Source organism: Bos indicus, chromosome 14 (genome assembly GCF_029378745.1).
Source record: "Bos indicus isolate NIAB-ARS_2022 breed Sahiwal x Tharparkar chromosome 14, NIAB-ARS_B.indTharparkar_mat_pri_1.0, whole genome shotgun sequence".
Taxonomy (NCBI): domain Eukaryota; kingdom Metazoa; phylum Chordata; class Mammalia; order Artiodactyla; family Bovidae; genus Bos; species Bos indicus.
In genome coordinates this window covers 6574973-6591953 of record NC_091773.1, presented here as the reverse complement: position 1 = coordinate 6591953, position 16981 = coordinate 6574973, and the positions used below count along the sequence as shown (strand labels likewise).

General features: G+C 42.3%; 1 protein-coding gene across 5 annotated transcripts in view; it reads left to right on the top strand.

Annotated features, from left to right (window-relative positions):
- KHDRBS3 (KH RNA binding domain containing, signal transduction associated 3) overlaps positions 1-16981 on the top strand; it is a 152379-nt gene that overhangs the window by 59884 nt on the left and 75514 nt on the right. For 4 of the 5 annotated variants that reach the window (XR_011570471.1, XM_070802411.1, XM_070802410.1 and 1 more), the window contains exon 3: positions 12729-12845. Coding sequence is in view for 4 of the 5 variants with exons in the window: in XM_070802411.1 (XP_070658512.1) it covers positions 12729-12845 (117 nt within the window). In the remaining variant the exon portion in view is untranslated. Of the gene's footprint in view, positions 1-10245; positions 10349-12728; positions 12846-16981 lie in introns of those variants that run through there. The other variant, XM_070802413.1, reaches the window with a different exon arrangement.

The window sequence follows — 16981 nt, the reverse complement described above, 5'->3', positions numbered from 1 at the left end:
ATCCCCTGGAGAAGGGAAAGGCTGTCCACTCCAATATTCTGGCCTGGAGAATTCCATCGAGTCCATGGGGTCATAAAAGTTGGATACCACTGAATGACTTTCACTTTCACTTTACATATTACTATACTATAATGTTTTAACAATAACTTGGTGTCACTTTTATAATTAGGTTAAAAAACACATTCCCATTTGGGGGGAAAAACATGCCCCAGATTGTTAATTTAGGAGATACCTGTGTACTATTACTGTGATTTTTAAGATTTACTGTACTGATTTAAACTCTATAGGTTTAAATGAAATTTATTAGTTTTCTTAATTTGATCATTGTTTAATCTCTTAAAGCATTCTAATGCTTACATATTATTTTCAGTAACTTTATATTAATATGGGTTCTTACATTAAATCTTTTCCTATTATATGCATATTTTAATTTGATATATTTACTATCTCACAGAAGTTCTTCAGTTAAGAGTCTTTGAGGGAGAAGAGAAAAGTGTATATAAAAGCATGTTTCCTCTGGAGTTTGAAATAAAGCTCAGGAAACTTCCTTTGCTAAGGTTGGCTCTTGTTTTTCCCTTATAGTGAACTGCAGATAATTAAAAATCCGTGAATCTGCTACTGGTGGAAGACTATTTCATAAAAGTCATCTTGTCTTTAAATTTTTCATAGAGTAGTAAATACTTGACAGTCATATTGTTGTGTTAAAAGTTGCCTTTTCTGTGATAAGGCAACGATCATTGCCCCTTGTAGCATTCATTAAATCTTGGGGCCCTGTGGGGAAGTGGAAGGACTGCTCTGGAGCAGAGAGCCTTATTAGGAAGACCTGTGGCCCACAGGCCTCTGCTTCACTGAGCCTAGGTCCCCTTCCAGGCCAGTCCCTCCCATCCTGACCGCCTGCATCTCACAGTGGGCTGGAGGGAGGTGCGCTTGTAAGGAGAGATGAGTCTCTTCCCAGGCTCCTTTTGTTCTTTCCTCAGAGGTCTTCTCTGGGCCCTTGAGGTCTTCTAATACTCACCCCTGTGTCATGAGAATTGGAAAGTTGATATTTGTGAATATCATAGCTTTCAAAAAATATTGTGAAGGAATTTCAAATCTTATGCTATGACTTTCCCCTTATTCTCTTTTAAAATGCTTGATTATTGATCCAGAAAATAGCCCCTTAGCTTTAGAATTATTAAGCAGAGTTCAGAAACAGCCACACATATATAGGGGCTCATGAAAGAATTTATTCATTTTTTTTAGAGGTTTATTGTTTTTATTATGGGCTTCCCTGGTGGCTTAGACAGTAAGGAATCTGAGTCAAATGAGTAATTAAAAACTTTGGTTGTATATAGCACCCCCGCCCCCCGCCCCCACAGTCTCATTACATTTAAAATCTAGAAATGCTACCATTATATGTACTTTGGTCACAGTGGAGTACATTAAGAAATTGAAGTCTGTGATGGATACTTCCTATGTCAGTCTTTTTTTTTTTTTTTTCCCATCACTGCTTCCTTTTGAGAGGTGATGGAGAATAGGTCTTTTAAGTGTATTGCTGAGCCAAAAGGTAAAACAATTTTAGTGCTTAGCAGTGTATTACTGGCTTAGGTGTCTTAAATATTATTGTACTGCTTATTTTGGCCCTGGGCCCCGTGAAGCCCTCCAGGTTGAATCAACTGAAAATTGCGTAGCTGTACTGTTGGACACAGGAAGTATAAACAGAGCTTATCCCGTCTCTTCACGGATTTCCCCCCTACCCCACAGGAGTGAAGTGGCAAAAATTTAGTAGATGGCCCAAAGAATGAACTGTTATGAAAACAAGGGATTGACACACAATTTCAGGAAGCCAGGGGCACTTAGTATATATCCCGAGACGGTGGCAGAGGGAATTGGGTAGCTGTGGCAGTCAGCCCTCTTCGTGAGGCCCTGGCTCTGTCACATGGGCCTGTTTGACACCAGGGCCGGCACAGCTGTTCCTCTGTCTCCGCCCTTCTCTCCTTCTGTCCTCTCCCTCTCTCCCTCTCTCTCATCAGGCTAAACGCCTACCACACTGCCTCCACCTCGCTGTCCTGCGGACTTCTTATATTTACTTCATATATCTTATATTATACGTGCCCGTAAGTGAGCTTCATACTCTTCTGGGCAAACCTGGACCTTTCCCTGTGCTGCTTTGTCCGTGAATGACAGACAGCACACGTATCTAAGAGCCCATGCCTAAAACTAGCACATCATTTTTGTCTATTAACTTCTTCTTCGTTTACCTTTCCCAGTCGATTCTTGAAATGTAATGACATGCATTTTGTAATTTCTACTTATAAATTATTTCTCACTCTCTGGATTACATTGCCACTCCTTAACTTAGACCATTGTCATCCCTCACCAGTCCTTTGTAATATCCTCTTATCCATTTCCAAATCCTCCATCCCATTCTCCACATTTGAAGCCAGACTATGCAGTCTGAGATTTTCTGGATTAACAGTTTCAAACTTACGTATAAGTGGGCTTCATTGCTTGTGTTATTTGTTTTGTTGTCCACCCATCCCCACACCCCCACCCAAAGAATATAATCCAGCTTTGAGCATACAGAGATTAAAAAGCACGTGAGTGGGTGATTCAGATGCTGTATCACTTGCATGTGTCTCTGCATGTGTGATTTTCCCCGTATCATCTCCTGAAGAAGTTACTTGTATATTTTGCTTGACTAATTTTCAGAGCTGCTGATGTCTAAATAAGTAGGACTGTTTACCATTAAAGTAGATGCTGTGTTAAAATTACAATCAATGGTGTAGTACCAGATAATCTCAACCACTACCAATAATGCTTAGTGATTTGTGGTTGGCAAAGTAATAAATCTAAATAATAGTATTTATATAGATCTAATGTGTTGCAGTGATTTCTGCAGCAAAGAAAATCAATACAAACTATGTTGACCAGTGCCATTTGATTCGGGGCAAAATAAACTTTAATTGCACAAGTGTTTATTGAGAAATCATTGTGCAGGAAAGATGATGAATCAAATAAGGGTCCTGATTACTCTCCAGGGATTTACAGTTGAACAGCAGAAACAGGGTAAATTTATTCCAAATGATAGAGAGTAAAGACCATACTAACATAAGAGAGGTAAATGGACACTGCAAGAACTTAAAAGAGTGAGGGAGAATTATTTCTGGAGAATTACAGGTGGAATTAAATGTAGTCCCTAAGCCTTTGACTATGTGGATCATGATAAACTGGAAAATTCTGAAAGAGATGAGAATACCAGACCACCTGACCTGCCTCTTGAGAAACCTATATGCAGGGCAGGAAGCAACAGTTAGAACTGGACATGGCACAACATACTGGTTCCAAATAGGAAAAGGAGTACGTCAAGGCTGTATATTGTCACCCTGCTTATTTAACTTCTATGCAGAGTACATCATGAGAAGCGCTGGGCTGGAAGAAGCACAAGCTGGAATCAAGATTGCTAGGAGAAGTATCAATAACCTCAGATATGCAGATGACACCACCCTTATGGCAGATAGTGAAGAGGAACTCAAAAGCCTCTTGATGAAAGTGAAAGTGGAGAGTGAAAAAGTTGGCTTAAATCTCAACATTCAGAAAACTAAGATCGTGGCATCTAGTCCCATCACGTCATAGGAAATATATGGGGAAACAGTGTCAGACTTTATTTTTTGGGGCTCTAAAATCACTGTAGATGGTGACTGCAGCCGTGAAATTAAAAGACACTTACTCCTTGGAAGGAAAGTTATGACCAACCTAGATAGCATATTCAAAAGCAGAGACATTACTTTGCCAACAAAGGTCCGTCTAGTCAAGGCTATGGTTTTTCCAGTGGTCATGTATGGATGTGAGAGTTGGACTGTGAAGAAAGCTGAGTAATGAAGAATTGATGCTTTTGAACTGTGGTGTTGGAGAAGACTCTTGAAAGTCCCTTGGACTGCAAGGAGATCCAACCAGTCCATTCTAAAAGAGATCAGTCCTGGGTGTTTTTTGGAAGGAATGATGCTAAAGCTGAAACTCCAGTACTTTGGCCACCTCATGCGAAGAGTTGACTCATTGGAAAAGACTCTGATGCTGGGAAGGATTGGGGGCAGGAGAAGGGGACAACAGAGGATGATATAGCTGGATGGCATCACTGACTCGATGGACGTGAGTCTGAGTGAACTCCGGGAGTTGGTGATGGACAGGGAGGCCTGGTGTGCTGCAGTTCATGGGGTCGCAAAGAGTTGGACACGACTGAGTGACTGAACTGAATTGAACTGAAGTATAAGTTCAGGATGTTAACAAGCAGAGATGAGAGGGAAGCGCAGAGTAACTGTGGGGCCAGAATTATTTAATTATGGGATGTAGACTGTGGCAGTCGTTGGTGATGACTAGCATGGAAAGCCTTTGGTACTGTACTTGTGCGTTAGACTTTATATAGCCTAGGGAGGCCTGGAAGATTTATGAGAGATATAAATAAGCAAGTAGAATGTATAGTAGGAAGTATTCTGCATTATAAAAGATCTTACCTTGTTTTTAAACTCAACATTTAAGAATGATTAATTTAAACTCAAGTTGGAAATTGAACTTCCATGTAAAAGTGATTGTTATTTTTAGAGGTGATTATCAGAATCATGAAAATTATTGTCAGTAATCCAGAGCTTGATTCAATAACTAAGTATCCTGAGAAACAAGTGTTTGGTTACCAAAGAGGCTGCTCTGTTTCATGTGAATGAAACAGTCCACAGTCTGTTGTTAGGTTTACCACTGTTTGGAGTTTTGCATTTATGACATTGACTTAATTCAAATGAGATCAGTGTTCTGAATAGAACTAGAACTAGAAGGTGGGTTTGTTTATTTATTGTGAAGTGAAGTGAAGTGAAGTCGCTCAGTCTTTTCTGACTCTTTGTGACCTCATGGACTGTACCCTACCAGGCTCCTCTGTCCATGGGATTTTCCAGGCAATAGTACTGGAGTGGGTTGCCATTTCCTTCTCCAGGGGATCTTCCCAACCCAGGGATTGAACCTGGGTCTCCCGCATTGTAGACAGACGCTTTACCATCTGAGCCACCAGGGAAGTCCTTATTTATTGTGTTAGTGGCTAAATTATTGGAACCTAAAGTGGCTGGTAAAGCTAATGAAAATAGTGAGCTGGTCTTTTGTTTCAAGAGAAGATAGGTTAAAACAAACCTCATTTATTGTCTTTTGATTCTTGCCATTGGACAGTAATTAGGTGAATGTGGAGATGATGAACCAAATGTTGTTTCTTGACAGTTTAATTCTTCTCCCCAGTAAGTCTAGAGAGAGGATGTGGGGTGGTGTTTTCTAGAGAGGGATGTTGAGTCCAGCCTTACATATGGGTGCTAGAAAAACATGCTAGAATATCTGTTGTAATATATGTAGCCTATGGTTTCTGCATCTCAGGCCTTACTTTTATTAACTTCTCATGTGTTAATCTTTACAGTTTTAGGAGGAGGGAAGCATGATCTCCTGTTTACATGTGAAAAACTAAAGAACAGAGAAGTTAAGTAACTTGCTAAATGTTACGCAGTAAGTCACAAGCATTTGAACTGAAGAAATCTGGCTCCAGAGTCCATGGTCTTGTTCAAGAAATTAAGCTTTATTTATTACACAGGTTCAGGCTAGTACTGTTACCTGGCTCATGTGAGTGCCAGGCAGTGAGACAGGATCCCGGTGTGAAGAGGGAGTTCTCCACTGCAGGCGCTCCCGCCAGGCTTTAGTCACTCACTTGCTTTCGGTGGTTGGGGCACATAGCTGCTAGATATGTCTGGTTATGGGTGCTTGGATTGCGTCTCCTAGTTAACTTACCTTTCAGTACACAAAGACTGTCGCCAAAGAAACTGCAACTTCAGGGCCACTGGAGATGCAGTTGAAGCGACCAGGAAGACAGTGGAACTGCTCACCCCCTGTTCCCGTGCAGGCTTAGACTGGACAGGGCAGGCAGCTCCATCCCGCTGGGGGTAAGGAGAGTCTTCTCGATTTGGGACTGGTTTTCTATATCTGGTATGTTAATGACGAATCTCTTGACATAAGTAAATATTGAAATATTAACCAATGGAAGGCCAGGTGTAGGACTTTAAAATAAATAAAGATATACATAAACGTAGTATCAGCTTCCCAGGTGGCAAAGTTGGTAAAGAATCCTTTCGCCAATGCAGGAGATAAAAGAGACGTGAGTTTGATGCTGGGGTTGGAAAGATCCCCTGGAGAAGGAAACGGCAACCCACTCCAGTATTCTTCCTGGGAAATCCCATGGACAGAGGAGCCTGGTGGGCTTCAGTCCAGGGGTTTGCAAAGAGTTAAACATTACTGAGCGTGCACACACGCACATGCGCACAGACATATATATGCATACACACACATTCATTTTATATAAATATTAAATATAGTGTATGAGCCAGGAGTACTTCTTGACAGCCTAACCTGAGATCTGGATCACTTACCATTGCAATCTGTAGGGGAACACTGGGTCTGCCTTCACCCCGGCCTGCGCCTGTGGACCTGCTCGCTCACCTCCTTCCTCTCTCACTTGTTCTTAGCTCTTCAATAAATTTTACACTCCTGTCCAACATTTTTGAAGTTTTTAAAAATTATATCCTCTCATTTCTCACATCCAACTTTAGACCTGCCTCTATGGAAATAAATTACATTGTTTATCTCTTACAGTAACTATTTTACAGTCTTTCTTAGATGTCTTTCTAAGGATTTTAAATAAACATTTAGACTTTATATGATGCTCAATTACCAGACGTTGTTGGGCAGTTAGGGCCAGTATACCAGAAATACACCTCCACCTGTGCCTATGTGGTACAGTCTAGGGTCCATTTTAATTAAACCTTGGGTAGAGATTGGTGCATTTTGGACATTAACTTGGCTGGCACTCAGGACTCGCTGTCAGTGTGTGAAATGCTGCCTGCCTGTCGGGAGCCCATGCTGTTCTTCGCTAAGGCTGAGGTACACAGGGGAGTCAGTCAGGGTCTCTGCCTTCAGATTGGCACCTCCATCCCCTCTTAAGAAAAGGAAGGTAGGAAGTAATCACTGGGCCTGGAAAAAGACTGTGAGGTTTGAGACTGTAAAAGCCTCCCTTTTTGATAAATGACTGCTTTGTGGTTTTTGTCTGTGGGAGAGCGCCCCCCAGTGGCTGCTCCCCACATTCATACCCTGTGTGTGCTGTTCTTTGAGTCTGGCCTGACCCTGCAGCTCCCTTAACTGACAAGAAGTGTACTTCCAGGCCCACGCTTTAAGGAAGCCTGAGAGCTTCTGCTTTTCTGATCTTAGAAGACACATGCCATGCCAAGGTCCTGTCACCCCAAGGCCACCGTGGGAGGTGGGCGCTCAGGGACACGACTAAGTGACTAAGCACGTGTTTATAAATAAACCAGGGCTTCCCTGGAGGCTCGAACGGCAAAGAATCTGCCTGCAGTGCAGGGGAAACCCAGATTCTATCCCTTGGGGGGCGGCGGTCTCCTGGCGGAGGGAATGGCAGCCTACTGCAGTGTTCTTGCCTGGAGAATCCCATGGACAGCAGAGCCTGGTAGGCTATAGCCCATGGGGTCTCAAAGAGTCGGGCATGACTGAAGCGACTTACACACACATAACGTCTATTGAGAACGAAGACCAGGATTGAGAGATGGAGAAGATTTCAGAGTTGAGTAAGACGCATTTCTCTTGCAGGGAATACAGCCTGAAAGAAATGTCTCAAACTAGAGTTTGGTGAGTGGGACAAGAGAAAGCAGGAGGTGAGAGAGCGTGTGGGCTGTGGGTGTCGGGGACGCAGCCGCGGGCCTGTCAGCCGCTGACCTTGGAAAGGGCTGGCAGTGCCTGCACTTGTGTGTTGTGTTTGTTCTTTACAAGGAAAAGCTGAAACCACCCAGAGTGACTGGATTTTAAACACCAGTTTAAGCCCAGGTTCCTGCCCAGACGGATGACTCTGCCTCTTACTTTCCCGCCCCAGCCGCTCTGCTTCAGGAGGCTGGCCGCCTTCCTGTTTCAGAGAAGCTCCTTAGTGGCTGAGGGCTTGTGCATTTGCTATTCACAGCGCAGGAACTTCTCTGCTGCAGAACCTTGCCTACGACATAGCCAAGCTGACGGTCGCAGGCCCGCCTGGGCTGACGTTGCTCCGCCCTCGGTGATACCCATGCTGTCTGTCCTTGCCTTCTGTCCACCTCAGTAGAGCTTAGCAGTAATGAACAGATGTTGTGTCTGCACGTCTGCTTCTCTTGTCGTCTGGCTCTTCTGTTCTCCACCCAGCACCTGGAACAAGATTGAGTATTGCCAGCGTGTAGCAGTAACAACGCTTCCTGCGGGCTTGACACTGATCTCAGGACAGGCTTTGTTGATTTTGTCAGTATTTTAAAAAACAAAGCAAAGCGAGTTTTGTTGCCCTTCTTCATGCAGATTCAGGCTTTTGTTTAGGAGGAGAGAGAGGGTCCGGGCTCTGAGGTTTCAGCAGAGGCTGCTCCCCACCCCACCCCAGCCCCCAGCCAGGGCAGGTGCTCTCAGGGGTCTTCCCTCATCTTCCCTGTGCACACTTGGGGGTTAGGGGGTGATGGTGTTGGATTCCTGCAGAAAAATCCTTTGAGAGGGTGTCAACTCTCCAGCATCCTGAGAAGCTGATACTTGAGTCTTGTCTCGCCCTGCAGGTGTTTGCACGCTCTCCAGATGTGTGGTTGGAGTTTGCCTGGACACTTCAGCATTAGCTGGTATTCTCTTCTGTTTTCTTGTTGTTTTAAGGGTGAGAGTGACGTTCTTTACAGCACTACATCTGAGCTGCACTGGGTAGTTCTTGGAACATGGTAATTTTGAGAAACTGAAATGAATTCAGAGGGCTAAAGTCAGAGACAGGAGAGTGGGGAGGCTGGGGAGGCGGGCACAAGAGTGCTGGGCTGTGCACAGCAGTTCCAGGCTGTGAGGAGTTTCTTGTAAGGGTAGCCAGACCTTTTGTTTTAAACAGACATACAACAGGGTCACAGAAAGCTGTTAAGACCTCCCTGTGATTGAAGGAGATTGAAGTGGATACAGAGATGGAGTTCTGCTGTGGGCGAGGTGAGGGATGATGATGGCTCAGACTAGTGATTGAGCTGGGACTGCAGGGAAATAGGCAGGTTTCAGAGAGATCTCGGAGGTGACATTGCTACCATTAATTGATTCGCTGGACGTTGATTAAATGCCCTCTCTGCAAGGGTGTTGGAGCAGTGACTACAAAAGGCCTCCTTGCTGCCCTCATGGAATGACTGTTAGGTTTCTGGCTCCTGGATGGATGGTAGTGCCATTTTCTGGGAAAAATAATGTGTTTGATGCTACATTGGCAGGGATTACAAGTTCAGTTTTAGTGTTGAGTTAGAGGTCAACAAAGCATCCCTTTGTTAGACTAATCAACTTTTTGGTGAGCACCCAATTAAGGGAAACCTTTTAATGGAGACAGTGACATGTTCTTGAGTCTTAGTTGTTTATGAAATGACAGCTTCACTATTAATTGTTCCCCATGAAACAGTGTCATGTCACAAATATAGTTTGGATCAATTAAAGCTAGTCCTTCCTTGATCTTTACTGAGGAAGAACATAATTATTGGATCTTATAGGTTGTGTGGTAAAACTCAGATATACTCTGTGCTGGTTTACCATCTTTATAATCATTTGAAAAGTTTATTATTTACAGTTGTAACATTTGTAATATGATAGTATATTTGTCATATAATAATTGGCATCTGGGGAAAAATCATTGATCTTGGATGTAACACTTTCACCTTGTATTCAGATCTGTGCACAAATGGAATCATTAATAAAAATAAAGACTAATGTGTACGAGGGTCTTACTGTCTGTCTTACTAGTACAGTCATCAAGTAGAAAATAGAACCTGGCTTCTGGAAGGACAGAATTTATTTGGGAGGATTTCTAGAAGCTCAGGGAAGGGCTGAAGTGACAGAGAGTGCGCTGAGCCCAAGGCCTGCAGATGTCCCGGTGGTCAGACCTTGGACGGAGAGTGGACGAGGCCAGGAAGGTGAGGGACGAGGGACGTTGGCAGAGTGGGGAGGGGCGGGCAGAAGGGACGGTTGCCTGAATGCGTCTTACCCGAGGCTGGTCCCTGGGAGCACAGGGCCTGTAAGAGGAGTGCTGGAATCTCATGGTTTGATGTATTGTCAAGTGACTTGAGTGAGTCATGTTCCATGGACTTCCATTGCCTCAGTGTGAAATTCGGTATTTGCGCTGGATGCTTTGTAAGGTTCCCTTAAGTTTATTAATTGGGAGATATTTAACTATTACAGACGTGATGTAAATGTGGCTGTTTGAACACTCATTTTTATGCTCTCCTTGAAAACTGCAAAAATGAATATAAATGAATGAAAACGGCACAGACCTATGAAGGTAAGAATGGGCGTGTGAGGCAACTTTAGTTAAACGATGTTAGTAAAATTTGGTGGTTGCAAAATAAATGGATAAGTGGTGATGATTTAGGAGACCAGAGAAAGCAGAATCCTGAGCTTGCAGGGGAGGAGAAAGCAACCAAAAAGATGCTTATTAGTGTGGAAAACCTCAAGAAGACTCGGGAATCGTAGATAGCAGTTACTGTGGAGCTACACTGACGGGGTAGAACTGACAAGAGAGGACGTGGTGGAAAGTCTCTGCGTGGAGGTTATTAGACCCCTGGATGCTCTTCCCAGCTGAGCAAACCTGGCATCCGCCCTTCTCACCCTCACAGGGGATGGGAGAGTTCCTGAGAGTCTGAGCAAGAGATGCTTTGGCTCTGAGACCCAGATGGATGGGGCTCAGGGCTGCCAGGAGGTGTGCACTGAAGATGAGGAAGTATCCCTTTAAGTAGAGGTGTTTGTGCTTCATAGCAAGATTCTCCATGTTCCTCCTCCTAGGAAATTAGGGAGTTCCTATTCAGGGAAATGCCTAGCACAAAAGAAGAGAAATGCGGACATTGATGTTTGAGTAGCTTTGGGTGATAAAACCGGGCTGCTGTGTCGCAGTGAATTGTTACATGCAGTTGTCAGATTGCACACATGTACAAAAGCAGAAAGTCCAGTTAGTGTTTTAGCTTCAATTAAAAAATTTTAAAAACAAAAAGCAGAGGGTGACCAGTCATGTGAGGAAAAGCCATAATGTAGCAGGAAATAAATTCTCCAAATGTAAAGGGTAAGAGGCATCAGTGAAAGACACACATATGTTCCTAGAAGCTCCCCGGTGTGGGGGTGGGGCACCTAGTGCCATTACAGCCTCAGGAAGATAAGGACTCACACCACTTCCATAAAGTATTTTTAAAATGCCATAAAGAAGGAACCAGAGTAAGAAAATACTGTTGGTAGTTAAAATATTTGATAGCAGAAATGAAAAAAAAACAGTGGATGTGTAGGAAATATAATTAAATCTCCCTGAAAGTAAAACAGAGAGATGAAGGAAGGAGGAGGAATAAGAGAAACTTAGACCCTAATCAGGAGGCCCAGTGTCCAAATAGGAGAATTTCCAGAAAGATAAAGCAGAGAAAATGGGGAACAAGAATAAGGTCGAGTGGGTTGAGACATTGATTTCTTTCCCCCACTTTGTAGTATTATTTGATATTTTAAACTCTGTACATTTCACCTCTATAGTTTTTAAGTAACTTATTTAAATTTTAAAAAACAAAAAGTAATTACATGTAAAGGTTAAAAATAGAGAATGTAGTTTTTGTTAAAGACCAATAAGATGGAAAGTGGGCAAGGAAAAAAGTACCATTTTGATTTTTTTTAAAGTACGTATTTCAGGAAAATTGCTTCAGTTACCATAGAGACATTAGAAATGATTTTGTCTTAAAAAACAGCAACTGCACAGCAGTGGTGTAACTCCTGGAATGTGGCTGATACCAAAGCTGCAACTCCGTAAGTTTGTAATCAACAATCTTGCCAAAGAGATGTTTCTCTCTTGGTAAATAGGGCTGATTTTCTATTTGAAAGCACACAGGATTCTTAATTACCATAAGGCTTTTAAAAGTTATGTAAAATTCCTAACAATAATTAGTTCATTCAGTTGTATCTATTGTCTATTATGTGCCATGCACTATTTTAAATTATTTATTTCTGTGGACCCATTTAATCCTCAGAATAGCCCTGTGAGGGGAGGTCCTGTTGCCATTTATGATTCCCATTTCACAGATGAGAGTACCAGGGCCTGGTTACCCTGAGCCAGGGTCTCTCAGCAGAAAAATGGGATAGCCAGGTTTTACAGTCCTCAGTCTGTAGTACTCCTGATTAATTCACTGCTACTCTGCTTGTTAAGGAGAGCCCTAGGCACCTAGGCTGACTGGATGGGTGGACACCCAGACCAAGCACTCAGTGCTGATTAATGAAGGGGGAAGGATGCAGGCGCTCATGGTGCCCGTTCAGAGCACCTTACAAGACACCTGGGACTGTTTCCCCCAGCCTGCTCGTGGTTGGTACTGAATGGGTGTTGAAATTGTCAGGATGGCAACTGAGGAATTCTGGGAATTAACTTCACTTACAGTTATAGGAAATACACTCACCACTGGAGTGACTTGCTAGGAAGAAGTACATGTTGTTTTAAATTATGTATTTTTTAGCCCTGTTTATGCAGTTTGTGGGAAACGTTATAGGGTGATGCTATAGCAGGAACTGAAATTATTTGTCATTAATCAGTGATGTGCAGCGTACTGCAGTACCACTGCAGTGTCTCCCAAAATTCACAAAATAAATTGCTTTCTTCAGATATGAATATTACAAGTTGTTTTTTTTTTTTTAATTTTTCCTAGTTCAACTTTGTGGGAAAACTTTTGGGGCCACGTGGAAATTCTCTGAAGCGTTTACAAGAAGAAACCTTGACAAAAATGTCCATCCTTGGAAAAGGCTCCATGAGAGACAAGGCGAAGGTAAAGCTTATTGTAAACAATGGCTCCTGGTTCAGTCAAGTTATATAATGTACTTTCAGATCAGCCACGGTGTAAGCTAACTAGGGTCCCAAGTAAATTATATGAAAATGCTACATATGGTAATATATTTGTGACACTATTCAGAAAGTTGGGTCACTCAGGCCAGTTTCAGAATATGTAGTATCTTAAACCAAAATCTGTGACTATTACTTTAATTTATGGAGTGAAATAGTAGACACAATACCTTCTAGAAAGTGCAGTTTTATTGAAATTATCATGAGAAAAGTTCTCTAAAGTCTCAGCTTCACTATTTGCATTTTAGATTAATTTCTTTGGGTCTTTTTTCTATGCCTGTGTTTCATATTGTTGAGTTTTTAAAGTATATGCTTTTGTTTGCTCTTTTTGCCCTTCTTTTGTTACCCCATGCATTTTTTATCAAGTTAAAATTGATCATAAATGTTTTGTTAATTGCTTCCTAACCTGACACATAGTTGTTCTACTTGGATGTATTCACATGACTGCCTCTTTTCTTAATAAACTAAAATTACTGAATTATTTTTATTGATCACTTTCTTAAATATAACAATTCTAAACGAAATGTTCACATTTCATAATGTGGTATCACTTATGTTGTCCTATTATTACTTTGTTGTTCTCTCATTATTGAAAGATTTATATTATTGAGAATGAAATCCGCCTTCAGTGATCACTTTCCATGAAATGTTGAACAATTATTATGTCAGACAAAAAGCATGTTTAAACAAAATTCAGCCTCCTTACAAAAAAGTCCGTCTAAACAATAGCTTTTATAATTAAAAAAAAAAGCCACCATTTGTTTATTTAAAAGCCACTGTGAGTCAGGTACTCTGTGCACCATCTTACATGTATTATTACTGCATGTTATCCTTGGAAAAATGATGACAGATACATAATATTTTTCTTATTTTATGTCAGAAAAGTGAGATTCAGAGAACCTAAATCTATTATCCAGGTTTATTAGTGGAGTTTATATTACTTTATTAAAACATGGCTACCTATCACAGTCATATGAGATACTGTTTAAAAATAGAGTCCCATGCCCCAGCCTGTTTTGGTAGAACCTCAAAATGAACTTTCAGTAGGTGTTTAAGGGATTCTGATGCACGCTAGGTCAGCTGAACTGCTCATGAAGCATCACTGTCGACAAAAGATGTTCCTCTGATTCCCTGACTCACCTGTTCTGGCAGGTGGAGAACATGGAACCATATATGGGTCAGTTGGTCAGAAACTGTGTGTGTCTTACTGGGAAGTATCCCATCTATGCTGATGTCTTACTTAAGTTTTCAGGAAGGCCATCTGGTAATGAAGTCCGTGATATGACCAGTGAAACCCATCAACTTTGTGCTGCTTATTTGTTATTAAGGGCCTTCCTTGTTGAGAAGCAATGTTCTGTGCCAGTGATCAGGGAGTCCACAGATGGTTTTACAGGAAGAAGGAAGCAGGGGAGGCAAGTCCTCAGCCATTGTACGTCCAAAGAGCAAGTGCCTGGCTGGGTATAATCAGAGGCATCCTAAACTGTGTCAGCTCACTAACCACGCTCGGTGGTCCTCCCAGATCTTGCGGCCAGTTTAAGGGCTGGTGATTGTTCTCTGCTACTGGCATGTTAGACAGGCAGCAGTGACAAGAGCCAGGAATCCTTTTTGAGGGCAGTCCGTGTGGTGCAGTCACATTCATGAGTAGCACTGAAGGGGCTGGGAGTGAGGTGCTTTGACATCTGTTGCAGTGGGTCCCTTGGGCTACCTGGTCACAGAGGCCATGCTCCGCATCGCGTGGGACTCCCTGTTACTACACACTTGGGCCTCTTTCCCAGACCAGGTATCACCCCTTCACAAATCTCCTTTCTGTGTCCTTGAATACATCAGTCAGTGGGTCAGTATGGGGATTCTTCACATGCTGATAGTTTACATCCCATCAAGGCACCTGGGAGCTGAGGACGTAGCGTAGTCTACTGAGCCCACTGATAGGGGACCAGCACCAGAAGCACTTTATCTCTTGATCCCATAAACCCCAGTCTCATTGGTGGCCTTCAGCAGAGCAGCATTTGCTCAGAATCGAGTCTGTTCATCCTCAAACTGTATGAGTATTTCTCCTTTTCAGCGTACGCTTATTATAGTAAAAGGTCCCAGATCCTTGTTGAAAAGGCTGGGAGTAAATGTTTAGTACACACACACCAGGAGTCCTACAGCTGCTGTCCTCATGCAACCTTCTCCTCTAGATTTAGCTCAGCTCTGTTATTTTCTGCATCCCCGGGGTGGGCGGGGATCCAATCTTGGGCCAGGAGGTGATAAAGGGTAGTAGAAGGAAAGCATGAGAATTGTCATCTCCTTTTAAGCAGCTTCCTTGGCTGTTTGAGACAGGCTTTTGCCAGTGTGGAAGGCTCAGTGGGACTTAGTGTTTGTACTCAGAGTTACTTGAATCCTTCCAGATGTTGCCCATCCAGCTCGCAGGGTTTCGTGGTCCTCCAGACACTGTCCTTAGTCCCCCATAGGGATGGCTGGCAGTCTGCTTGTCATTCAGCTATACATGCCCAAACTCTGCCTGGTCTGTTGGCTCCAGCAGCCTGTGACCACAGCAGGGAAACTTTCTGGGATACTTCTGCTCTTTGGGCCTTGAACTGATCATGTCAAGTCCTGAGTCTGCCATTTCCGTCTTTGAACTCTTCAATGCAGTAGAAAGAGCCCATTTCACCCTACCCTGCCCACCTCGTCTCCTTCTCGCCCATCATACTGTGCCACGTGGTCCATGGCTTACACCTTCAGAAGCGTCTCCCTGACAGTAACCACAGTGATTGTTTCAGCGACAGATGTGTCCCATCTGCCAGGTAGCAGTCAGATCCTCACTGCCTAACTTCAGTTTATCCTTTTTATTGATTTTTACTTTACAGAAGTCCTCCATTAATAATGTTTATTTCTAAAGACATTTCCATTCCCTAGTATTACAATCTCATCCTTTTAGATTTTCATAGTGTTCATCATTAAAGTTCTAATGTGAACATAATTCATTTTCTTCTTGTACTTGCTGTATTGATAAAATTGTAGGATTCATTACTGACATGTATCAACTGGTTATGTAGCATAATAATCACTAAAATGCTATGGTCTCTTGAGCCTTCAGTTTGTGCCAGACATGCTGAATGTTTTGTCCACATCATCTATGTTATAGGATAATACAATAATTAATACTATCATTATGTTATAATAGTTATCATTACTATATTTATCATTTGAGTGCTTGTTTTATGCTAAGCATAATTCTAAAGACTTCTGATGTCTTTTGAATGACTCTAACACCTTTATTACTAATAACTCCTAATGACTATTATGATGGCTACTTTATTACTATAACAACCCTTTGAGCAGTAGGTACTACATTATTATTATTCATTTTAAAATCACCTCTTCAAGATAAAGATAAAATAGCCTGACCAGTTGTTGGATTTGGGGTTTCAATGCAGAACTCAATAAAGTCTGTGTTCTTCCCTAAACGGAGTATTGCCTCTCATCATTAACCCAAGAAGAAACCCAGTAATAACTGCTCACTCTGTGGAGTTGCAGGACAGCTGTGGTTATGATCAGAAAGCCTCCCAGTTCCAGCTTCAGTTTGTAATAGAAATTAAAATGTTTGCCTCTGAATCAACAATTATAATCTCATTAAGAGCATTAGCTTGGTGCCATTATTAGAAAAAGATAAGAAATGTTTACTTCAGTAGTTCATGTTTTCAAAGATGAACTACCGGGCACAGAATCCAGTTTTTAAGACCTCAACTTTGAAAGTCAGAGTGTCAGATCAAATAACGAAAATATTCTGATTGGGACAAGAACTAGTCCGCCAGTGGCATAAAGAACAGTCCTTTTCACACTTGACAGATTTTGAAGGAAATGCATAGGTAGCTTATATTTGCTCTCCCTTCAAATAATTTTTTTCTTTTCTTTCATTCTCTGGTCCACTTTCCATAAATGTGAAGGAAACTAGCATTTCCCGAGTACCTGCCGCACGCAAGGCAGCGTCCTGGGCACTGTGTGCACCATCTCCTCTGTCAGCCTTTACCCGAGCGGCCTTTTTAGTCATCTCAGCGGGCCTGCACTCATATACATCGC